Source organism: Parus major, chromosome 1, assembly GCF_001522545.3.
Source record: "Parus major isolate Abel chromosome 1, Parus_major1.1, whole genome shotgun sequence".
In the NCBI taxonomy this organism is placed as follows: Eukaryota; Metazoa; Chordata; class Aves; order Passeriformes; family Paridae; genus Parus; species Parus major.
The window spans coordinates 13,823,173-13,849,858 of NC_031768.1; the positions used below are offsets into that span (position 1 = coordinate 13,823,173).

At 40.4% G+C, this 26,686-nt stretch overlaps 1 protein-coding gene and 1 long non-coding RNA gene across 5 annotated transcripts in view; one reads left to right on the forward strand and one right to left on the reverse strand.

Moving 5' to 3' along the window:
* The window catches only part of LOC107201832, a 339,704-nt gene that overhangs the window by 283,025 nt on the left and 29,993 nt on the right, over positions 1 to 26,686 (forward strand). The window lies entirely within an intron of this gene.
* PHEX (phosphate regulating endopeptidase homolog X-linked) overlaps positions 13,783 to 26,686 on the reverse strand; it is a 103,824-nt gene continuing 90,920 nt past the window's right edge. The window contains exons 20-22 of the mRNA XM_015621659.3: positions 26,532 to 26,636; positions 24,776 to 24,852; positions 13,783 to 21,605 (exon numbers count right to left, since the gene is read on the reverse strand). Of these exons, the coding sequence (XP_015477145.1) occupies positions 21,503 to 21,605; positions 24,776 to 24,852; positions 26,532 to 26,636 (285 nt within the window). The 3' untranslated portion in view covers positions 13,783 to 21,502. The remainder of the gene's footprint in view (positions 21,606 to 24,775; positions 24,853 to 26,531; positions 26,637 to 26,686) is intronic.

A 26,686-nucleotide genomic window follows, 5' to 3' on the forward strand; every position in this document is an offset into this window, starting at 1 on the left:
CAAATGAGAGATAAAACAAATGTGGGGTGGACAAAGACAAGGGAAGATGACAGAAGAATTCATAATTTCTTCCATTTTCCAAGCAGCTCTGAGAGCCAGCTGTGTCCTCTTTGCAGCACTCATCAAACTGCAGTGATGTGTTTTAAAACATTATTCAGGCAAGAAAGGGTGTTTGTCTTATAATTATTATTGTCTTAACTTTCCCAGTCCAATCTACCTTTTGCAGCAGACATATATGCTTTCATAAAACTGCCTTTCTTTTTCCTTGCTAGTCATAATTGGGCATAAATCTTTATCACAGAAGTTTGCTACTCTAGTGAGACCACTTTCTTCAATTTAAAGAGCTGAGAAACACATTACATTGTTAGTCAAAAGGGCAGGAGATAAAAGGTTTGAGATTTCTAACTTAATTTGAGATATTCTGTGCTTGTGTTTTGTGATAATGTTAAAAGTAAAGTGTGGGTGGACACTGGTTTTGAAGTGTCTGAACTTCTCAGGGCCTCTTCCCAACAACGCTGCAGTAATTCTCTTACGATACAAGCTACCGTGCAGAGAATGACATTATGTTCCAAACCTGTGGAAGAAAACCATGACAGAACTAGTAAGGAAATGTTTTCTTCTGAGTGTGTCAAGGATTGAAGGCCAATTGATTTTTCATTCAAGTCAAAAGCAATATGTATCAGCATCTTGAAATCCAGGTCCTATAGTACTTTTCCTTTGTAACTGTGGCAAACAGGCTGCTTTCATGGTTTCCAGAACATTGTTCTCCTATTGCAAGTCAGGTTGCTTCATTATTTCTAGTGGGAAAAAACTATTTTGTGGGGAGTCAGGCAACTGGAGAAAGATCAGAGGGCAGCACTTCTTTAGGTATGTACAACATAAGAAAAACAACATAAGTGTTCACATTTACAGAAGGCTGGATTTTTAGACTAATATCCACATCTGGAAAAGAACACAGTGGTCTTGTAGTAGGAGGAAAGTGCAGCTCCTTACAAGGCAATGAAGCAGAAACAAAGATTTCATTCCAAAGTTTCTCCTCTTCAGATTTAATTTGTGCTCCCTGTGGTACTTGAGTCTCTCCTTTTGTGATGCACCATAATGCTTGAGCCAAAGCTGTGGTATCTGCATGTCTGCTGGGGTAAAGCTAAAGCAGGTTTTCAAGCTAGAATTTCCTCCATGGGTAGTTTGTCTTGTGCCTTTGAGGCCTGATGCCATTTTGGATCAGACTGAAAGAAGAGAGTGTGCGTGAATTTTAATTGTAGCTAAACCAGGAAATCACCTCCCCGTTCCTTCAGTGGCCACGTGTGCTGGATGAGTGTGCTTTGTATTTCAGTGCTCTTGAAAGGGTGTGAGTTCAAGGTTAGACTTTCTGTTATCCGTTTGTTCTTTAAATATTTTCATCTTTTCCAGCTAGGTGGCATGCCAGAGCCTATAAACCTCTTAATATTCTAGCTTTACCACACAGCTTTTTACAAACAAGGTCACAGAGAACAGAAGGAAAACATATAATTAATAATTATCAAGACTTACTGCTGTGTGGGCTTCAAGTCCCTGCTCAGAAATTAGAACCAAATTATTCCAGGCTTTAAAAAAGGTAGTTAAGATATCCAGTATACCTAAATTATCTCCTCTGAGAGACTACACCAGCTCCATTAGCTCCCTGCATGTCTTTTGCTCCATGCTAACACGTACCACATGCTTTAAATCACAGCAGCTGGTTCCTTCCCATTGCACTTGCCTCACTCCCCACACTCCCTGAAATGTCTTTCCAGTTCTCCTTGCCTTGTCTCCTTCACCCCAGCCCCGTTAATGCCAGCTGATCTGGAACAGCCACACAGATTATTTAGCAAAGTAGGGGGAAAAAGGGAAAATATTTCAAATATTTTTGAAATAGCTGCAAAAATAAGTAGTGCAGTCCCAGTCCCTTTAGGAGTCCTGCAGGTTTGTTTCAGTCAGTGAAAGGAGAGGGAACTACCAAGCAACGTAAACCCTTATCCATGGGATTTCTAGGCAACTTCATTTAAACAGGATATGGTGGCACTCCTTACCAAAATCTGAAAGTTACACAGGGAATTATTATGGATGCATAGATTTTGAGACAAGGAGGCACAGGTATATTACCTAATCTGACTGCATAATCCTGGATATTGAATTTGTCTCAAGATCCCCCAGGTTATCCAGCAGTTTAGTATTATGTAAATAATCATTTTTTAGGCAAAAGTGTTTATATAACAATCTAGGACTTGCTCATTTGCCAGTGAATTTCCAGAAGGAAATTTGGGCTTAGAAACTTGAAAAGTAGAGTATGCATGCCCATAAGGGACATTTATAAGGGGTAGGCCAACACTTCCTAGAAAAGCTCTCCCTGAGAAGTCTATCCTCTTACTGGAAAGCAGCTCCTCTGTTTCAGATTTTATATATTCCCTCATCAAACATTGTGCATGTCCTTTGCCCAGAGAAAAAGTCTGTGATTAGTCAAACAGTACTTCAAAGGCATCTATTTTCTCCTAGTAAAATAATAAATTATTTGCTCCTAGATTGTGATATAAACACATTCACCTAGAAAATAATTACTTGTGTTCTTCTGGCGAATAATAGAAGGAAATCAGATTAAGAGCATTTATTCCATAAATAAAAAGTAAGGTTGTATCCAAACATCTGTCACCAAAGAAAATGTTTCTGCAACCCAAATCCATTTGTTAATTGTCTCCTCTCTGCCTGGAATGCAGCTGTTTAAGTAATTTCTGAAGTAGCATCTATGTCATTGACAGACATCTGTGCAGAATCGGTGATGTGCAGAGAATACTCTATTTATAGAGAGGCAATCATGCCTTTCTCATCTTCCCTCCTCCCACCCACAGCTCTTTGCAGTGATATCAAGGGAGTCCCAATCATGGTATTAATTTCTTTTCAGCTGAAATGTACCCATAAAGTTTAGTTGAGAACAAATGAGTAAAGGAAGGTGAAGATCATTTTTCTTATGCTGAAAAGTATTTTTAGGTATCAGCCATAGAGATTTCTTAATATTAGAAAAGGGCAAGATTTGCTGAAATAGAAAGAACATAAAAATAACATTTTACAAATAGTATAGCAACTATTATTTATCATAGCAGTCTTTGGGTAAAGGCCCAAAGCAAAATATTTTACTTTGAAGATGAAACAAAAAGAAGTGACAACTATTACAAAACCTTTTTTAGTTTCTTTATGAAAATATTTTGTTGAAATATTGCCTGTACCTAAAACAATCTTACTGGAGAAAAAGAAAATAAAAGTTTTAGCTCTTTTCAAATGCTCATAGAAGAAATGAGAAACTTCTGTACAATGTTTCATAGATGAAAAAAACATTTTAGGAAGAGACTAGTTCTACTTAATTTTCTATGGAGCTAGGATGCTCCCATTCCACAGCAAGCACACTGCATCATAAACTTTTCACAGTAATTCTCATGTTCCAGCCCCAGAATAACTGAATTTGATTGAATGCTCTTTAGGAAGAGGAATGGGAAGGTTCTTGAGATGCTTGGTAATGAAACAGATACTAATTATATCATTATTTAAGAGTAAAACATTTCAAAATGTACCTTATTTTACAGTGTGAGGGGCTATTCAAATATTAAACTTCATATATTATTCACCTACAAAGAAAATGAGTTATTACTCTAAAATGGAACATACACAACAGGGCAGAAAAGTCCAACATGACATAGTTGTGAATGTGAAGGCATTTTAGCTAGTAATTGCTGTTTCCAGAATCTTATGCTTGACAGCAACTTTATATGGGCACAATTTAAGTACAAAAAACCACTCAAACAAAACTCCTATGAACACCAAAGAAATTACTGGGTCCAATGTGAAGGGATTTTATGCTTTTTTTTGTCTTCAGAATTTTATTTTTGCTTAATTGTCTGCATTACATAAAATAAGAAAATTCCATATGCTGCCTTGTGCATCTCTGCTCAGGATAACAAAGAATCTTTTGATGACTTTGAGGAAGTCAGGGTAACCTGGGGTTCTCATGGCTTTGCTGAGTCTCAGCAAAGGACATTGCACAAAATTAGCCAATTGTTTCATTATTCAACAATTTAATTTATGTCAGTGTTGTTATTTGTAAATATTTCATAGGCACAATCTATGCTAACAGCTCCAACATCTATTAGAAATACTTCTAAATAAAATGAGATACTTGCAAAGATCAAGAAATAGACCTGTTATTTGCAAATACCTATTCTGTAAAATACCTTAGGTCAGTTCCTGTCGAGGTTAGAGTTAGCTGTGAGCATTGTAAAGGCTGCTAACTGGATGAGGATCCTTCACAATTAACTGGAAATTTTTCTGCAGCACAGGTGGGGTGATCTGTTGGGTTTTCCTGCCCTAAGAGAGATATCAAAACCTTTAAAAATACTCTGCATTGCCATTCACACCCTGCTGAAAGGCAGTGCTGCAGCTGCTTGTTCTGTAGACTCATTTCATGTTATTCATGTCAAATGTTTTTGCATCTCATGCAGTCAGGCTTGGTTCTGCTTCTAACTGAGGCCAGGCTGGAGAGGGCTCTGGGCAGCCTGACCTAGGATGGCATCCCTGGGGAGGGGTGTGGAACCAGGTGATCTTTAAGGTCCCTTCCAAACCAACCAATCTATGATCCCATGACCAGCAAAACTAGGTTTGCATTGCTAATTCCATCAAGGCCCTGTATAAACCCTCAGAAAGAGAGCAATTCATGTTTTCAAACTTGAGAAACCGTCCAGGAGACTGATCTCTTTCCCCCCAAGCTAAACTATCCAAGAGCCCAATGTGACTTCTTTGACATAAAACAGTCTATGTACTAAGACAATTTAGGCACAACTTTTGAAAGTCCAAAGAGAAAACCTGGCAAATGTTCACAGCCACTGGTGCTCATGGGAGAGAAAACCAGAGTCTGATTAGATATCAGCTTATTTAAAAGCCCACATGGCAGAGCACATCACAGACACAGTCCTGAGTCCCAAAGCAGCCCTGCCCCAGCAGAAAGAATGCCAGGAAAACATTTAGCAGAGAACAGCTTCAGGCTAAACTTTGTGTTAATTTGCTTGCCTACCTCAATCTTTTCCTTTTACTGAAGGTTTTTACAATCACTGCATTTGTCAATGTCAGACATGGATAAAATGCACTGCAGTCAGGACAGAGATTAGTGGAAAACTGGCCAAGGGTTGCTCCCTCCATTCAGTCAAGCCCTTGTGTCTTGAAGCATGACAGCTTAAATTTTTTAAAGCAGTTATGTAAAATTGAGACTGCATTTGTGTCCCCTGCAGCAGCAGGTCACTCTGCCCTCTGCCCTGGCCAGGAAGGCTCATCCTCCTGGCAGGGAGCAGAGAGAACATCATTTAAATTAACTCCTTGGCTGCCCATGAAGAGCTATTCCACAGCAGGCTGGGAAAGTGCCACACCACTTCTGAAGACAAAACCACCTGCTCATGATGAAGGACAAGAAGTCCAGCACTGTCCATGTGTGTGGTGCTCTCTGGGCTCCATATCTTTCCTCCTAAATGATGAGGCCACAGGTGTACTTGAAAGCCAGGGGGCAGATAGATGAATTTGCTGTCATCATTTTTTTTTTAGTTTGTGTCAATTTTACTTTATTTTGCCAACAACCCCAAGAAGGAGTTTACTTGCTGACCTTTCTTAGATGTGTTGTTACATGTCTGAAAATCAATTTCTGGAGTTATCTGTTGTCTTTTTTTTTTTTCCCTCCCCTGTAGCACTTTGAAATGTGTAGGCTGGAGAGAGATAAGGTTTGCTGGACTGACACAAATGTAACAGGGACACAATTTATGACTCAACTCATTCATGGTAGATTATATGCTCTTGAGATACTTGATGATTTATAGTTGATGTAAATTGTGATACTTACTGTGCCATTAGCAAAGCCATTATCTCTGTCGTGAAAACTTAGAATCAATATATGTCAGCAGAGACAGAAACAGTATTGTGAGCTTGTTGATAAAAATGTGTTTGTGGAAAAGCATTCTAGGATTCCATTTGACATGGCCCTTTCAGGATTCTGAGAATAATAACTTTACTAAAAAAAATCCTGAATTCAGGTAATTATGTTTTTTGCAATTATTAGGTATGTGGTATTGGCCAGAGGGCATTAGCAGCCTCTCTCAAAAAAGAATTTTGCAAGTCAAAAGTAGGAAAAACTGGCCTGTAGCATGATGCTGCCAGCCATTTTCTAGATAATAACTAATAATATGTTGAAATATTAATTTTTATCATTAAATTTAATTCCCACAATTAATTATTCTATTCTTTAATTGAAGAAAATGCATTTTTTGAGAAACGCAGTCCTAAATAGAGCCTCTTGCTGAAGAAGAGGATCAGCACCTTACATTCAGGCCACAGAGAACGGGCTGGATGTCTTACTGGACATACAAGGCAAACATCTGAGCTAGAGCTATAGTGAGCAAGCCACTGACTACAGTCAGTTCACAATAAATTGTCACACAAAATATTGCTAAAAGTCAGTTTAAAAATCATTGTTCGAGTGACAGCTCTAAAGATTTACTTCACTAAATAAGCCATCTTTTAAGATTGTTCACTTTGTGTTTTTTCCAGGAACTACTATTTGTAGAGGAGAACAGCTGACAGAACCAGCTGCCCTTTCTCAAAGGCATTGCTGGGGTCTCAGGTTGAACTGCTTTCAGAACTCTGGAGCACTGGATGTGGCACTCTAGTCTAGCTCACTCTGGAGATAGTTAACAACCATGAAGTGCTGATCTCTCTCACAAAAGGTGCTCACATTTCTCACTTGTAATTTGGTATGAACAGCATTTACCATGCAACAAATCAGGATTTTCCATAAGGCTTTTATAATTATGTTTGTCCCTGCATCAGTTCCTTCCCCCACCTCTTGTATGGCTGGCTCACCACACCAAACAAATCCCAAAGTGATCTTGTGTCTACCCTTGCATCTCAAATGTTCTCAATATCCCCATACCCAAACTGGCTAACCAAAACTGTTGCTTTTATTGTGGTCTCTAATCCACCATCTTCTAGTTTCACACAGTGTTGCTACTGTAGGATTAACACTGACAGAGAATTGCAGAGTATTCCAGGTTTGAAGAGAACTCTGGCAGCCTCCAGTCCACCTCCCTCTAAAAGCAGGACCAGCTAGAGTAGGTTGCTGAGGTTGCCTACTGTTGAGTTGGAGTGTTTCCTAGGATGGAGACTCAAAAATCTCCATAGGCATTTGTGTCATTGTTTGACCTTCCTCACACTGAAGATTTTTTCCCTACAATTTGTAAATAATTTTCCTTATCCCTGTTTCTGTCTGTTTCCTCTTTTCACTGCATTCCTGTGAGCAGAGTTTGAGTCTGTCTTCACTACCCTCCCATTAAATATCTGTGAACAGCAATAAACTCTCCCCTTTGCCTTGTCTTCTGCTGAAATAAACAGTCCCCATGGCCTTTCCTTTAAATCATGTAATCCAGCCCCATGAACATCTTGGGGACTGGAGCTGAACTTGCCCCAGAAGGTCCATATCTTTTTTGTAGTGGGGAGCCCAAAACTGGATGCAGAACTTTCATCACAACCTCATAAATGCCAAATATATGGGAATAGTCATTTCCTTGGACCTCCTGGATGTGGCTGCCTGCCTTTGCCACAGGGATACTCTGCTCACTGATATTTAACTTTTAGCACCAAATTGATACCTCTCTTTTTGCAAGGTTGCCTGCTAATCACTTAGTCCCTGCTCCAGATGTTTGCAGGGATTCTCCTTCCCAGGTGCAGGATTTTGCACTTCCCTTTTCTGAACTTCATGAGGGTCCAAACAATGTGTTGCTCCAGTCTAGCAAGACCTCTCTCTACACAACTTGGCATTAGCTGTGGATTTTCTGAGTAGTGCACACTGTCCTATCATCCAGGTAATTTAAAGACATAAAACAGTCCTCTCTCAAATAAGAATCCCTGAAGACTATCACGGTGACCATCAACTAGATGCACATTGTACTACTGATTAAAATCCTTTAAGATACATAGTCCAGGCAATTATCCATTTACCTTATTGCTTATTTAAAGTCAAAATACACAGCATCCACCACATCCACCAAAATATACGCCATCACCTCACTGTGAGTCATCTGTCTCGTCACGGAGCACAATCAGTTTCATCAGGCACAGAATGCTGCTGGTAACTCCATGCAGGCAGTTTCCAGTCACCCTTTTGATATTCAAGCACCGGGACAGGACCTCCAAGAGGACTTGCCCCACACCTTTGTCATGTCCTTGCAAAGCTGCCATAGAACAGCCACATGGTGATGTTGGCCCTCTCCTCTGGTGCTCCTAGAGGCAGCCCATCTGGACCATCTGGTTTCTATATGCCCAACTTGCTTGAGTGCTCCCTTACTCTGTCTTCCTCTCCTCTGGGTATTGCTGCAGAAGAGACTGCAACCAGCCTCAAGAGCAGGAGAGCCTGAAGGCAATCTTGCACAGCAAAAAGGCACTGACAGTCTCTACCTTTTCTGTGTCCTTTCTCCCTCAGCCTCTAGCTGTTCTTAGCAGCAGGCTCACAATTTCTTCAGTTTTTCTTTTTCAGTTCTGTCATAGAAGCCCTTCTTCTTGCCCTTCACCTCCCTTGCTAATTTAAACCTCAGCTGCTTTTTGGGTATCTCTCTGTTTTCTTATATTACAGTAAATTAGATAAACTCATCCCACTGGTAGTAAACACTCTGAGGAAGCACTCACTGGAGCCATTCACACAAGGGAAATATCCAAATGCATCTAAATCTTTCAAGACTTGGAAACAGCAACCAGATGGAAAGGGACAATTTCCAGATGCCAACCCTCCATGGAAGATTTCAAATCCTCAAAGAAAACAGCTCATAGAAAATTCATCTTATGAGAGACATCAGAGAAAGAAAAATCATTGTTCTCTTCTGTTACTGTGCAGCTCAAATCCTTTCCCAAACTCTGACTCTTGCTCAATATTTTTAACTCTCAATGCACACTAATTACCAACTGTATTTTAACATTCTGTCAGCACATTATATCTATTTTCACTAAGAAAACTTTTGGGTTTTTTTCCCATGGCACATTAAGATAAGCACTTAATTAATTAAGCTGCCCAGAATTGAATGCAGATGACTGGGAGTGCTACCACTTCTGTCAAGTATGGAACATCATTGTTTGGAAAGATGTAAGAGAGCTCCAAAAAAAAAAATAAATGCCATGGTTGAAAACACACTCAAGGAGCAAAGCACTGTGTCCTTCAAATCCTTGCTCTCTCAGGACTTCCTAGGAGAATCTTGGTGCAAACAAAATTTTGGAAAACAGTAGGGGTGTCCTCTTAGTCTTCACAATGAAAGACTACAGTATTTTCAACATGCAAATATTATAACCCTAGAAGAAGATGAAATGTGTTTTCAATCTTTTCTTTAAAGGTTTTAGTTTGCTGCCAGGTATTAATTTTCATATTTCATGTGAACTATGCTGTTACTCACAGAGGGTTCAACACATTCACTGTCTTTGCTGTAAGAAATTTTTGTCATTTTCTCATTAAGTATATCAGGTATGAAAATAGCAGAAAGAGAAAACAGTGACTAGCAAAGGAGGACTGGACCCTTGCCTTTTTTAAGTAACTTCCTAGACTGAGGTTGTTGCTGTAGAGCTAAGAGTAGAGTTCATATCAGCTGTCTTGCCAAAGTTATCTCCTCTTCCCTTTGATGGCAAATGTTTAATCTCTATTTCTTTTGAACTTTTTGCAATGGTGCATAAGAAAAGTGTTCCAGTTTTGCTTCATTTTCCACAAAACAAAGCACACACCTAGTCACACATCTGCTGCTTGGTATATAAATGCCCAGAGCCAGCCTGGCTCCTCCTTTAATCCCTGCCTTCAGGCACATTTGTCTTCCCTTGGCAGGGATCTGAGGCAGCAGGTCTTCAGCTGTGTTACGGCTTAAAATGGTACTTTGCTTTGAAGCTGTCCATTTATACATCCCCTCTTGCACTGCTGAACATTTCTCCCGTGAAATGCTCCTCTGGGATCATATGACTATCAACCACTTGATTTCCTACATCATGCATATTTTTCTAGCTCCTGAAGCTTCTTCCCAAATCAGCTTGAGAATCACCTTCTCATTTCATGTAGTATTTTGGCTTATGCCCTCTTGCATTTAAACATTCAAGAGTCACAGTTTCACATCTCTGTTTTACTGCAATTGAATCGCACCTCTCACATGTTGTCTGGACACAGAGAGCAGGGCTATTCCAGTTCCTGCACTACATAATTACTGTTAGTTAATTCCTGCAAGAATTATCTGGAGATTATTTCTACATTCACATAAACCAAAGCCAAGTCTTTTTGGGAGCAAATGTTCCTTCTAGATAGTTTTATCTGTTGGTGATATCTACCCTCTTCACCAGCAGAACCAAGCAAGCCTTAGGTAGTCTTCATATGTCCTTTGAAATCCTGGGAAATTTAACTTTGATGAGGAGACATTCCACGTTTTTGTTCTTTCTTTCTTTTGGAGCCTCCCCCACTGTCCTCTTCACACCAAGGACATTTCACTCAATCACCCCAAGAGAAGGACCTGCCATCTTCAATTCCACCTGATCTGTCTTTGTTTCCTGAGTTCTTAATTAATATAACACGAGCCCAACAAACTGATCTGGAAATGCCTTAAAATGAAAGTTTTCCACAGCAGGCATCAAACCCACATCAGCCATTATGGAAACTGGTATCTTCACGTGTGAAGTAATTTCTCTCCAGCTAAAGCATCCCTTTGCCTCCTTTGGCCTGGAAGCTGGTCAGGATTTAGGTGCTTTGGTGCTGCTGGTGACCTGGACATGTTACAGGGCTGGGAGGAGGGGAACAGTGTGCCTGTGGTCTCCATGCTGATGTAAGTCTTCCCCCACCCAAGCTAAGCATTCTTCTTTTGGACTTCCTTTGCTTCTGGCAATGTTAACACTTGAATAAGTTTCAATAATCAGTTGACTAAAAGTTAGGCTTGGAGATGTTTTGACATTGGGGGAGGGTTGAAAAAACTATGTAGGGGACTTTTATTATTGACAGAAAAGACAAAGCTAAATTTTGACCTAAATTTTTCCGTCTAACACATAAGAGAGGAAAAATGGTGTGTACAGGGACAGCCCTGGGCTCTGGACAGAAGCACCAAACACTCTTTAACCTGTAAAAGGAGACAGACAACAAAACAGCACATGAAGTCCCACATCTTTCAAGGTTTCTGTGGTCATTTGCTCACTGGAGTTTTCCTGAAGACCCTTTGATCCTCTGGTGACCATGGAAGCCACTCTGCTGTGTGTGGTGAGTGGCCCTGCTTGCCCTGTGGGCAGTGCTGTGTGGCTGGGCTGTGTTGCCAGGTGAGAGAGCAGCCAAGCCTCAACCTCCAGGTGGGAAATGCAGAATATGGCTGCTGGGGCAGGGAAAATGTTACTGGTGCTTTGCTTAAGGGTCCTGATATGCACACCACTGGGGAGAGGGTGTAGGTAGGAGGAGACTGTTGGAAAAATCTTTCCAAAAGCATTAAGGAGTGACAAGTGGAAAATTCCCACTACACACACAGAGCTCACTTTTGTGAGGAATAGTGTAGGGTCACTCCCAGTTTTAGCCAGACACCAATTGCTCCTAGTGACACAAAAACGTGGCTTTTTGCAGGAGAGCAACTCCACACTCCTTCCCTTGGCTGTGCCTGTACAGCTCAACTCTAAAGATGGCACTAGAGGGTTGCTTTGCAGCAGTAAGTACAGAAGGAACAGCAAAGAACATCAGACCCTGAAATTTAGGGGAAGACTGAAGCAGAGCAGCTAATCCCACTTGAAAGGATGGGCTCATGTCCAACTACATATTTTTTTTCCAATCCACTGGGAAGGCCATTACACTGATGGCAGTCAGATTGGTGCAGCCACAGCAATCTTGAAAGCAATTAGGATATCTTTGATTAAATGATCTAGTGGACAAAGACTGAAATTGCTTCTCTAAGAAAACCCCAGCATGGATAGTTTTTTAATTAAAATGAGCTAATATGAGATTTTTACTTGCAAAATCACATGAAAGGGAGAAAACAAAAGTGATATGGGAAAGGGAAAGCACCCCTTTGTTTTCTCCAGTGACTGATTATCACCATACTGTTTTCAAAATCCCTTTGCTTCCCTGTGTAATCAGGTTGATTAAAATCCTCTAAAGAAATAAAACAGCTGCACAGACTTCCAAAATCACATTCTTCTCCACTGTGTGCGGACTGTATTCTTTTCAACAGCTTTGTTTCCAAATTATTCTTTTCCCTTCATTGCCTCCGAAAGTCTATTACTGGATTTATTAAAAGAAAGCTGAATAAGCATGCTGAATACAGCCACAGTGATTGCCTCAACACATGTTGTTTGTGCAAGGACTACTGTGCAACCAGGTTTGAGCTGCTGGCTGTCACTGAATTGAGGCAGAACAAAGGAAAACCCAGCCGAAAGAAAGAAATTGTTCACTAAAGGAAGGTTCCATATTTTGCCCTTCTGTCATACACTGAAGAGCTAAAACAATTATTAAGCTGAAGTCACACCATGACATTTTACTTCAACCCAGGCTAGGAGGAGGAATGTTCCTATCTTGTCTCTAAAATGACCTGACACCTTTCCACTGTCTGAGGCTGGGACGAGGCTGTGCTGCCACATGCTGCTGCTGCAAGCTGTGCCTTCCAGGGAATCAGCTCAGCTGGGGTGACTTGGGAAGGGGGCACCTTCTTGCTTCCCACTCCTGCTTGGAGGTGCTTGCCTGACTGTAGGAGGGGGCAGGAATAAGGAGAGGCTGGTGCAGAGAGCACACCTCACATTCACTCACCCTGTGCACACAGCACACCAGTCCTGCCACTCTGCCAGTGCTTATGCAAACCAAGGTGTGCCCCAGTGCTTAAGCAGACCTCTCTGGGCTGCCCCTTCCTGCTCCCCATTCCATCAGGTTTTTCACAGGCAGGCTTCCCTACGGAGGCAGGAGGTTTGACTGAATGGGGCTATACCTGACTCTATAAAATGTGCACTGCCCCCACTGCTACAGTGGGAACTGGTGGTGGAGTTACTGGTGACTCCCCAGGGAAGGGTTGAGCCACCATCACTGGAGGTATTTAAAAGATGTGTGGCTGTTGCATTTAGGAACATGGCTTAGTGGTGGTTTTGGCAGTGTAGGTTAACCATCTCTTGCAGCCTAAAGGATTCTCTGATTCCTCTCTGGGCACCAGGGGCTGCCCTGTTTCCTACCAAGCCCTCCTGTGCTGCACTCCCCATACTGGTGAGTTTTGTTCCTTGCCCAGCCCATCCAGCAAATTGAGTCATCTCAGAAAGAAGGGAAACGAACATCTGCAGGCAGAGGCCGCTCTGCAGGGCTGTAACATTGCTGGAGTTTGCACAAGTAAGATGCAAGTGCTTTTAATACTGGCCTCAGTCAGCACGATGGCTCAAGTCTTCCCACCTTTTTGATTTGTCCAAGAAATGTACTTTAATTTCTTGGTCAGGACAATAGATTAATTTGTTTTTTCAGGCAGTACCATTTTAATACAAGTTACACAGATGAGCACATACTTTTTCTTGCTGAGCAGCTTTATGTGCCCGTGGTGAGCCCCCCATCTCCTCCCCAGACACCCTGCAGCACTGACCTTGCCACGGGCACTGACAGCTTCCCCCATCACTCCAGCAACACAAAACTTTCCTGCCTCATCATGGAGACCAAGACATTTAGGAGAGACAAAAAAACATTTATGGAGATAAAAATATTTATGACCTCAGCGTCATAAATAAGCCTACACTTAGTTCAATAGAATATATCAAGTTTATTTTAATGATTAATAGAACCATATCTGGAAAGGGCAAGTTGAAAAAGCTACTTTGAAATTCTGAAACAGTGATAAAGTCATTCTTGAAATGTTTAAAAATAAGAAAATGGAGTATCTGCTAAACAAGAGCAAATAGGGTAAGTCCTATCCAAATGACTGAGAACAGGACAGATTCTGAAAATACCACAGACTAGAAATTTCTTTTTATCTACAAAAATGTGTCCCAAATAGTTTTAAATCAGTAAACTTTATGTGCTATTATCCAGATGGAGTAAAATGCTGGCCCCACAGACATTAATCAGTCAATGAACTCAATGAGGTCAGAGTTTTACCCTGAGACTCAATTTTTTAAAAAAATAATTCATATTTCTGACATTTTTATATACACTCACATACACACAGACTTACAGACTTCCTGCACTGTGCCCATATATATATAAAAAATCATTTATAGCAGTAATTTTTCTAATGCTTTGTAAAATCTTTTACTGATTTACAACACTAAAGAGTTTATTTCTCTTTGTCATCCTATTCAGATGTTACTCCCTATTGTGCACTCTTCTCTCCAGTGCAAACCACCCAAGGCCTGTTCTAGTAGAATGACATGAAAGCACATGTGTTGTCTGATGAAGAGCAGCAGAGAATTTCACAAAACACCCAGATGTTTTTGAGATGCAGCAGCACTGCATTGTTTTGCAGCACAGACCTAAAAAAAAGCATCTCTTTATTCATTTAAAATGCCATGATATGGAGTGTGGCTCATGATGTGTTCCTTGGTGAAAAGAATAAAAAAATATGTATAAACTAGAAATCAGTGGCAGAATTGAAGCCTTTTTGGGTGCTCGAGACACCCAAGAGAAAGCAAATAGCCCCTCAAGCCCCAGGGTGATTGGGGTGCACTCTCAGAAGACACAGCACTGTGACTCCCACCAAAGGACTGAGCTGTAACACACACGTGCTCCAGGAAGTTACAAAGGCAGACAGGGCTCCTGTGCTCAGGTTTTTCTCCCAGCAGAAATAATGTGTCAAACTATTCCTCTGAGCCAGTCTGGCAACTTCATATCCTACATTTTTATTTCTTATTGCAAATCATGGCATAAACTCACATCTTTGTCTTTCCCTAATTGGGGTATTTGAGAATGTAGCTTTTTTTTCCTGGTTCTACCCAAATACTCTCTCAGTGTCAAGAGGATGTGACACCATATTTTTTCAGATTTCTATATTTAAATGTCTGCTATTCACATTTCAGAAGAGATCTATGCATTGTCCATATAATACATCCTAGCTAATCATTGCTCACATCAACATTGTCTTAAACAAACTTTGTGGTAGAAAAAGTTTAAGCTCCCTTTTGAAGCCTTTCCCCAAGCTTTGTTTACCAGTTTGGATGGTGGTTATGGATGTGATAAAATTTTTAGAAACATGTATTATAATATACATCTCAGTTCACAACCACAGTTAATGTATGAGGCTGTGTATGTGTCTAACCTCATACATAAAAGTGTTCCAGCTTTGGTGCTTATGGATTATTAAAATTATATCATTATATCTCTTTCTTTGATCACAATTTAGTGTAACACATTATCTTGATTCTCAGTAACTTCCAACTTTGATGTTATATTTAATAAAATATAATGCTGTGCTGAAGAATCCCTCGGGTATCTTTAATTTCTTTTCTTTTTTATTAATATATATTACACTGTAAATGGGATTAAATTGTCTGATTAGTGAAGCAGGCTCTCACTGCAGCAGTTAAATCCTGAATTCCTCAGGGCATTCTATAGACATTGTTAAAGCATCTTTCCAAGGTGCTGATAAACCCAGGAGAATTAAGCCTAACATTCCCCTGTTAGGGGAAATGGTTTCACGCTCCGACCCCAACCTTTGCTCTGTTGATTCATCTTCCTGCACAGAAACCTTTGCTTTTGCCCTAGAAATGAAAGGCTGCACTGTAAAGCAGGAGAAAGAACCAATGCAGATTTTTGAAGATACTCTGCCACCCCAAACCCAAGAGCTGTGTGGAGAGTGGCCTGCAAGGGGCTGCATCACCAGAGAGCATCATCCAAAAGATGCAGCAAGAACAACCTCGCCCATTGTCCCCACCAGTGGAAATTGCTCCTTGATGCTCACAGGCACGGTGCTGCCTTGAAGTGGGCCAGGTACCACTGCTTGTGGCTGTGCCAGGCAACTCGGTCAGGGCAGAGCCCAGGATAGGCAGCACTTAGCCCAGAGAAGCCCAGCTGGTGATGTATAGGGCTCTGGCACAGCCCCTGTGCCCAAACACACCTTGAACAAGTGCTTGATCACGCTCATGAAGTACTTTGTTGAGCTTAAGTTCGAACTCAGGCACAGCACAAGTACTATCCTATCAAAAACTCCTCTGGAATACACTTAAATCACTGAAAAGCTGAGAGAGGCACTTGGACTTGGAGAAGAGGAGAAGTAAAGCTGAGAGGCAGGTGAATCTTTTCTCACTCTTTCTTTCTGCCCTTCTGCAGCTTTTACAGCATCCAGCCCTCACCCACAATAACTCATCAATGCTCATTTTAATCGCCTCCAGCAGGGTAATGAGGGAAAGCAGAGCCTAAACTCTGGCTGGCGATGCCTATACAATCCTCTGTCAGAGAGAAGGTCCTTCTCAGCCTGTCAAGCAGTAAAAGTAGTCTTGACTACCTGGGGCCACATCATTATGCTCTTTATTACATCTCATTAAGACTATGTGTTATAGAAGTAATATTGTAGAGTTGGACAGTGCCAAGCCAAGCAGGTTTTGCCATACTGCAAGCATAGGAAAATTCTTCATCACTTTGACTTTATTGGCTAACACAATTGTCTTTAAAATAGTCAACCAATGTACCATGCAAGTAGAAAAATTCAAATTTACAATAGACTGACCAGTAAATAAAAATCAGATTAAAAAGACTTAAACACAAAAGACCTTTGAAATCACTATAGTTCTGTCTCCTGAGTTGTCAGGTTTTTAACACTTCACTGACAGACACATGCATATATATATATATATATATATATAAAACATTGTTATGAGATATACTTCCAAGTCTGTAATTGAATAGTACTCAATGAAAATTTATATGCAGACTCACCTGATTATTTTATAAATTATTTAACCAATTAGTGACATGATAGTGTTCCTACTTAAAGAACAGTGCAGTGCCCTGCACAGGCCATGAAGCAGAGTTTTATAACTCAGCCGAGTTTTTTGGTCCTTCAGTGTCCAGACCCATCTTGGACATCATTTATGCACCTAAGCAGTTTACACAGGTGAGTAGCACAGCTGCCTTTTCAGACAGCTAAGTTTTCCACAATACAATCAGCAGAAATATTGACAGTATATAAACTGGTATTTTAGCATTTCAGGCTTAAACAAAATAAAAACAAAAAAAACAAACAAAAAAGCCAGACTAGATTAACTAGAATATAATAGGTTTCCATATTTCTAGGACCTAAAGAAGGAGACATGGGACAGGAGTAGAGACTGTTTGTTTACATCTACACAGTAGAAAAATATCTCCTCAGATTTACAAAGGTAAAAATGTTTCATTCTTAACTGATGTTTTCCCTCCTGGTCACTGAAGTAGATTACTGAGCCAACAGGAAGAAACATTTCCCAATATTAGTGACATTTAAGCAAAATAACAATTTTAAAGCTCTGGGAAAAGGATATATATGGTGAAGGAGTTGTTTGCATAGATGTAATAAGTGAACCTGAGAGCAATGCAGGAAGGCACTGCTGGCACAGACCCAGGAGGCACAATGCAAAAACAAAGCACAGCCAGGTGGTCTGATAAAACAGGCAATGGGCAGAGCCCTCACAAACCATCACTAATGTCTTGGCTGTCTTTGATGACTAAAGTTTAAAGAACTTGTTTAATTACCTTCTGCTTTTGCTTTCCAAATGATACCTAAGCAGCTTATCCAAAGTGAACTGTAAATTGCATGATCAGCTCTTTGGTTTGAGGTAAAAAGTAGCAGGTGAGGCAGGCCAGGGTCCTTGTGTGGACACAGGCAAGACCTAAACCCCAGACACTGAGAACCTGAGTCAACAGCAAGAATTTCCTGAATTAGGATACTACTGATGAATGTACCAGTCAGCAGCAAGGACTTCTGGTTTCCCCCTGGCAGTGTGTTGGTACCCTCTCAGCTGTCAAAATCAGGGTACAAAATCTGGTCATGTCCTCTCTTCCTCTCTCCTAGTGAGCTGCCCTCAAAACACCCAGCTCCCTGCTATCCCTCCTCAGCCCAGAATTGGTCCCCTGCTGCTGCGGGAGATGGCCTAGCAAGGATGAAAGAGTTTGCAGTGGTTCCTGTGGGAATTCACATACCACCGTGCAAAAATCCTTGATATTAAACATGAAAGACCTGAAACTAACAAGGAGCAGGAAGAGTGACATTTAAGGCAAGAAACATCAGACATTTTAGAAAAAAATCCTATCCAGACAGAGAAACAACTTCATAAATCACAAAATGATAGAATTTGTCCCACTGGAAAATAACCATGAGAGAGGAATTCTTGCAAATGCATCTCTGATTTGAGAGATAAAATTAGAAAACCCAGGGTTGACTGTTGTGAAACTGTCTTTGCATATTCTAGTAATTTAGAAAATTCAGATAAGTGCTTGTGTTGACATCCTGATTTTTCTGAGGACAACAACCATATTGGTACTACCTTTATTTGGTCCAGGATGTCAACTCTGAACTTTGATCCAAAGCAGTCAAGATCAAGTCATGTCAGTGCTCAGGAATATATGAGCACAGGAATAAAGTCAGTACATACTCAATCTGCTAAGGAATTTTCCCATTAGCCAGCAAACAGTATCTCTTTGTTAAAGACCCAAAAATCTTGTTTGAGGAAAAGCTCTATGAAAATACTGCCACCCCTATTTATATGAAAAATACCTCCAGGAATAGAATTTAGTAGTGGCAATTCAAATGATAAACTCTAATCCATGGAACTCAGGAACTGAGCTGGCCTGAAGGTAGGGGAAATGTTTTCCTCTTAAGAAAACATTGACTTTTTCAGGGAAAAATTGATAAAAATGTTCTGGTCCCAAATCACAATATTTTGTTACTAAAAAGTGGCAACACAGCCTTGAGAACAGGAATGTCTGCTTCCTGGAAGGTAGCTTTAGATCATGTCCTTTTCCATAAATTATGTTTCCATTGTGTCCCCCTCCTTTTTAAAGACACAGGAAAATTACCCAGCTTGTTTCAGTTAGCTAGCTTCAGTAAACCTTCCTCCACCGTGACTGTTGGACAACCACAGACTCATAGAATGATTTGGGTTGTAAGGGGCCTTAAAGATCATCTAATTCCAACCCTGTGCCATGAGTGAGGACACCCCCTTGCACTTCCACCGGTTTGCTCAGAGCCCCATCCAACATGACCTTGAACATTTCCAGGGATGAGGCACCCACAACTTCTCTGGGCAGTCTGTTCCAGTGCCTCAGCACCCTCACAGTAAAGAACTTCCTCCTAGCATCTAATCCAAAATTAGTCTCAGTTTACAGCCATTCCCCCTTGTTCTGTCACTACATGCCCTTGTGTCCCTCTTCAGCCTTTCCTTGTAGGCTCTCTTCATGTACTGAAGGCTGAAATTTAAGCCACACCAAAGCCTTCCCTTCTCCAGGCTGATCAATCCCAATGCTCACAACCTTTCCTCATAGGAGGGGTGCTCCATCCCTCTAATCATCTTGGTGGCCTCCTCTCCCTTCCCTTGACCTGCTGTCCATAGTGCTTTGGATGAAGCTCATGACACAGTTTTTTGGGCTGCAAATGCCTGTTGCTGGGTCATGTCCAGCCTCTCACCCACCAGCATCCTCAAGCCCTTCTAGGCAGGGCTACTCTTGATCATCCCCAGACTTTGTTGATACAAGGAGTTTCCCAGACCTGGGTGCAGCCCCTTGCACTTCATCTTGTTAAACATCATGAGATTCCCAAGGGCCAATTCTCATTGTCCAAGTCCCATTAGATGGCATCCCATCCCTCAGGTGTGGCAACCACACCACTCAGCTTGGTGCCATCTGCAAACTTGCTGAGGGTGCACTTGATCCCTTTATCTATGTCACTGGGGAAGACATTAAATGGCACTGGTGCCAGTATGGACCCCTGAGGGGCACCACTTGTCACTGATGTCCATTGGAACTCTGAGTCATTGTCCATCACCCTCTGGATGTGACCGTCCAACCAAGTTCTCATCCAACACTTCTTGACCAATCCTTGTAAAAAAAAGTTTATCTTACTAACATTTCTATACTGACAAAATAAAATTAAAGCATACCAAAAAATATATATTTTGTATATATGTATATACACCCAGAGACCAATATGGATTTGCAGTAATTAAATCAGTCTAAAGAAACTCCTTTTGAAATAACTCCACCATGTAAAATGAAGTAATGCACAAGGCATAAATACATACCACTTACATAGGTGCCTTTCTGTTAGGAACAAAAAGAGCTGTGTGTGCATCCTCCCTCACCCATCATCCCACCACCCCAATAATAGTTATGTTTTAAAGTTTTTCTGCTGTAATAAACTATCTTTTCATGAATATTCTTCAAAATCAAGTTGAAAACTCAGCTGGTCTGTATTTTTACTATATTTTTAAGTCCTCTACTCCTAAATTTCTCTTTTTATCCAGACAAGTCAAATTATGCTGGTACTCTGTTTTTCTGTTACATACCCTCACCTTAAAATCACGTCATCCTGCCCCATCCAGAACATGAGGACAAATTCACATGCTACTTAAAATGCCAAGTAAGACCCAGACACTATAAAATCCATCATTTTAAACTGGTATAGTATTTCTGGCTTAAAAAAAATAAATGCAGATGAAGCTATCTTCAGCAAAAGGTAAAAACCATCCCCTGGGAAAAAACTTCCTACAGTGTAAACTGGGATAAATGCTGCAATATTTATGAGTATTGTGGTGCTGGGAATCCCCTCTGAGAGCCTCTGATTTACACCATACATTGATTTTTATCAAAAGCTGTTCTAAAATTAGAAGAGGCCAGGATCTGACAAGTATCCTTTATGTTTTAGTCCTACAGATGGATACCATGAGATACTTTCTCAGTTTGAAACTCTTCCAAATCCAGAGGCACCAATCTGACATATTAAACTGAACTTATACAAAGTCTTGTGTCTTTACATCATGCAACATCATTTATGGCATGCTGGGCTGTGACAGCTTAAGTTATGAAAATGCAGTATCACGCAGCAGATCAGAGCTAGCTTTATAGCAGGTCTCATGAATTTCTTCATCCAGAAAGAATAAATTTTGTGTGGGAGCATTCTGCATAGAACCCCTGCAGAGCAATAGATTAAAACTGGATTTTAGCATTTACGTCCTGCTCAACTATAAATCAGGAATTAGAATTGATAATGGCAGTTATCCATCAACAGCAGTGCAACTGCAGATGAGCCGGAGTAGTTTTATGGTTAAAAGGAGTTACTTTTTATTGTTATACTTAAAGAAAAGCTCTTCTATTTGGAATGTTTCTAGGCTCTAAATAGGGAATGATCAGATCCATGCGGATCATCAGCATGAGGAGCATCAGGATGAGGAAGATGCATTTGAAGTAACACCTCTCCAGATTTCAGACCATCATTCTGAAACTGGCAATGGGCTTGAGCAGTTCACATTGCAGCCTCCTCCTGGCAGGAGAGCTGGACAGCTACCAGAGCCGGCAGGACTCTGCCCCGCGGTTCATCGTCGTGTTCGCTGCGCAATTGAAAGCTTTGCGGAACTCTTCAAAGTTGCTCATGGCTCCGATTACTCTGCAAAGAGAAAAGTGATTGACTTGCAGGTTGCCTTTTGTCAAACACTACAGGTCTGTAAGTGTTTCAGTGTTCTCACTTCAGGCTGAATTTTCAGGCTTTCATATAATTTTTTTATACAAATAAAATCAAAAGGTTCAGGAGAAGGGCTCCCAGTTAAAGTTAATATGAAGCAAATACTGTTTCATGCTTTGAGAAACACCTTGCTTTTTTAGAAACTCAATGAAAAACAAATGCATTTTCTGGTACTGTGTCCTTTAGAGCAATTTTCTAATGTAACCCTTGACAGTACAGGTGGGAGATCAGCAGTGGCTGTGCATGGTGGAATCCTCCTTCCAGCCCTGCCAGACAGCTGCAGTGCAGCAAGCAGGAGGACGTAAGCACACACTGGGGCTGTGCTGGCAGTGGTTTCATGTGGCTCCAGATTCTCCTAACAACACACTGCCCACACACACCCACACCCACCGGGTCCCTGGGACTTTGCAGGCTCAGGGGGAAATTACAGCCTCTTGTTGGGCAGCTCACCTTGTACCTGTGAGCCTCTCAACTCCTCTGATATTTTGGAAATACATTTTCTGAGCCTTCTGCAGTGACCAGCTCCCGAGCTCTCTTGCTTCTACCGCAGGTGGTGTGATACTGAACAAGCAGCACATCCCTGCCTGACACAAGCTGGACAATGTGTCTGCATTCCAGACTGGCACCTTCAGGCTTAGGGGAAGAGCTTGGTCTTCTCATGCAGTTATCTTTGGCTCCTGCTTTCGTGTCTGCATTATTTGATGCAGTCAAAAACTATTATTTTACCATTGCTAGATTACAATTGTGTTTTTTGCTGTTTTTTCCTATGCTTTTAATCATCTTGGATTTACTAACCTGAAACTTGAAATGGTATTAGAGTTTTCTGACTTAAAAGCAGAAAAATATCTACTGTGATATTAATTGTATACCTTTTCTTTGTTATACAGTGAGGAGGCATTTTTCTATATTGCAGACAATCAGCTTCTCAGTGTAGCTCAGCATGGTAGAAAATATTCTTATTACATTGATTAGACTTTCTGTGAGTAAGAAAATTAGCAGTCATCTGGCACAAAAAAGCCTAAAGGTCAGTTTTGTAGGGAAGATTACCAAATGAGGTTAGGCTTCAAATAAGATATACAGCTTTACTGTAAAAAAAAAAAATTGCAGATACATATTCAGGGACTGGAGCAGCAAGAGCTGGTCATGCAGATCTGCTGCTGATGGTGGGAGTTCTGCCTGCCATGCCAGGGATTTCAATCTGAAACTGGCATTCAAAAATAGCAAAGACACATGCTAATACTGAAAATCTGCCAATTAAAAACAAATAAACCCAGAATTTATCCCATAAAAAAATCTTTATGTCTGCATGCATGCCACTTTTCTATCCATAGTTTGATATTGCCACACATTAACTGATATCAGACTGGTGTGTCTGGATTTCATACTATTGAATTATAGTAGAGACACCTTTCCTTAAGCAGGTCATGCTGGCCTCCCTTGGTGATCATCAGAAAGATGTATTTGTAGAGTAAGTAATTTAAATTTATTACCTGCTGAAAGATTATTTATACATATATATTAACTTCTAAAATGCCATTTCCTTTTTGACTGTGAAGAGAAAATTGTGAGAGTAGTTCAGACGCACACACCTGTGTTCAAGATGTGTTGTTCATTTCTAAATTTTTATTATTATTACCTTTTATAACTTTTAAGAGGGCTGTTTGAGATTTTTGGACAGAAAGAGCTGTCAGTGTTGGAGCTAGCTGTGTTGCAGTTGTGCTTATAATGGTCTTGGGACATAAATGAAACCAAGCAGGGAGAAACTGATAATTTGTTAGCCCAGTTGATATGATTTGCAACAGGAGACAAAGAGCAATGCTTTTCTTCAGTTCTGAAACAGAAGCCCGCTGTCAGTATCTCACAAAAAAACTAAGAAAATGTTTTGTCTATATTTTCTTGATCTCAAATTAATCTAAACCTCTCTCAAATTTTCTTTCATAGCCTGATGCCTTCAGGAGTTTTCCTAAAAAATACTCTATTCCTTGAGTTCCATGTGCATCTCATGGGAATGTAGCTATGTAATGATTCAGAATATAAATACACCTATAGGTAAATAAACTTGAGGATTTTCAAAGACAGCAGATGGTTATTTCACCAAAATCTTAACAAGGGTAGGAATTATGCAAAGAATATCTCTGTAGGCTGAAGGTCAGCCTGATGCTCCTGTTCTCATTGTCATGATGTATTTTCAGTGTTAAAAGGCACACAGATTTGCATACTTCACTACTTTTACCCTCATTAGCTGGTATAACACTCTTTTAGTCAACGGAAAGTGGTAGGATTCTCTAGGAGGAAAATAATCCACTGTATTGTGTGAATGTTGTTGTGAAGTTAACACCCTTTGTCCAAATAAAGAGGTAATGTAGTACTTGACCAAGAGCAAACACAGAATTCTTGGTTAAGTAAATGGAACCAACTTGAATCCCAACAAAACCAACACGTTCTTGGTGAGGAAGCAGAAAAATAAACTCTGGCTTCCTAATTCCTATAAAATCTCTAAACTTCTCCCCTTCCCATGGGAAGTTCATGAGTGTCTGTGGACAGGGAAGCCTGTGGGAAGCCTTTAGGCAAGGGCAAACTCCCTCTGGTGTGGCTGGACTGCCATAGCTCCTTCAAGCGAAGTGCCACTTGAAGGCCAGTGGAAGAGTTTGGTCTTGGACTGAACTCACAGGGCACATCTTTCTTTGCATTATCAATGTAATTCAAGGTCAAGAATTAGGAGCTTTTAATGAACTCAGATTAAATCAAAGATCCTTCCTATATTCACTGTTTTCTAAAGTAGAATTGCTTAGGGGAAGAAGGTGATAGATGAGGCATTTTAGATACTCAGGCCATGATTACAGGACATCACAGGGATCAGAGTGTTCTGGTTCAAATGCTTTTGTAGGTAGACGCACGATCCTCAATTTTACAAAAGAGCATTTGTAATAGTGAAAGATAAGCTAATAAAACCAGTTAAATTTCCATCTAAACCAAGAGCACAGTCCAATTTTGTCTTTGCTCTTAACCCCCTCCTAAATGCTGTATTTCTGCACTTCTGTTCTGCAGTGATTGATTTCTGTGTGTACACTGAGGAAATACCTTATTTACACTACCTGAACTGAGGAGGGCTGTGAGCTCCAGTATATATTTGCTCCCTCGCAGATTCCGGTCTAAAGGAGTTGCATCTTACCTGATAAAATGAAAAAAAAACCAGAAACAGCCACATTATCTGGGATAACTTTTTATGTAAAGCAAAATGTAATGTCACTGTTCTGTTCTTAAGATGCCTATGACTTAAAGAATGCATAAAATGGAAAGACACCATGAATTCCTACTTTGTTTCACCTTTGCCAATCTGCAGTTTTCTCTTGGTATATTCTCTTCTTTTTCAAATCCCCTAATGGATCCAGTGTCCACCCACTTTTTTTCTCTACACACTCTTTCCCATCATCTAATCACAGTCACTTTTACTAGGTCTTTTTTTGAAGTTCTCTATAATTGTACCTTGTCTTTAAGCTTGTGCTGCAGCATCTCACACCTTATCAATTACCAAACATACTTCTTGGTCTCAAAACTATGTAATGTGTTTAAAAACATAATGATGCTTATCATCTCTAGAACTGCTGCTATATTACCTGACATATTTATGCCATGTTGTAATGTCAGTTTCCCTTGAAATAACACATTTTCCACATTTCCATCAATGGTCCCCAGTTCCCTGTTCCTGATATTTAACCCAATTGTAACTGACCAAAAAACAGGGTAGATTGAATATTTGCACAACCAAATTGTTGTATCTTACACTGTATCTATTGCATGAAAAATCTCCTTTAAACTTCCCCTATCTTACTTAAGTCTCTACATTAAATGTTCCTATAAACAAAATCCTTTAAGCTGGATTGCCCATAGGATTTCAGTGGACTTCAGTGCAATTTTGTCTGGCTGAACACAGTTCTGACATTTTAAATAAGTCTGTTGAGTGTTTTGAGCTTTGTGGAAATAGACTGAGCTCGAGGGTACCTTGCATACACTGCTCTCACTGTGCATGTGCCCTCCCTGCGAGGGATTCCTGCAGTGGTTATGTAAGTGGTTCTGTAAGACCCCCAGGTGTTCCCTATAGCTTCAAAATTTTCTTGGAGAAAAACTGGCACAAGGCAAAACTTAATTCAGCATAAACAATGAAAGTGTAATATTTTCTTTATTCAGCATAGTCAAACTGAAACAGCCACAGGCCAATAGACTGCTACACTGACTCTCAAAAGAGAAATTATTTTTAACCAGGACTCCTTTTTTTTCGGTTTGGGATAATTCATTCCTTCAGCTGGTGACAAAGTTTTACAGTATTTTACTTCTCTTGTGGGGTGTTTGCCCCAATTTGTTTACCCAAAGAAATAATTTCTGATCCTCTCCCTTGCTCAATTTTTTTTCTAAAAAACTCACATCACTTATCAAAGTTTTGTTGCAGCATATTTAGTGTACAGATGGGAAAAATAAACTAACACACCCTTCACTGCTGCTTAGTTTCCTTGAACAACATACACAGTAACAAACGGTGTTAAAATTGAAGGAGGCTGAGGAGTCACTACATGTAGGAAGTCCCTTTTGGTGGAGGGAAGTAGAAAGAAGAAAAAAAGTTGCTGTGACACGCTGTGCAAAACCAAGAATAATGTCAGCAGTTGAGGTACCATGAGTAGTTGAAGACAAAGAGAGAAAGAGAAAGAAATAATAATTGTGGAAGAAGTCTCTGCTTATACTCTCAAAAGTCTGTGTTTGGGTGATGCAGATTGCTGAAACCAAGCAAGCTCATTTCTGCACTGCACACAGTTCAGGTTAATAGATGGGGATTTGAAACACATTTGTACTACTCACATGGGCATAACTCAGAAAGAAAAGCTGGTTATGTGTGAACTCAAGGCCTGGCAGTAAAGGCTCTTCTTCTCCTCCCCTCTTTTCTGCAATCCATTTCCTGTATGCCTGATAAGAAAGAGATACTAAGTGCCTTTCAGCAACATGAAGATAACTAC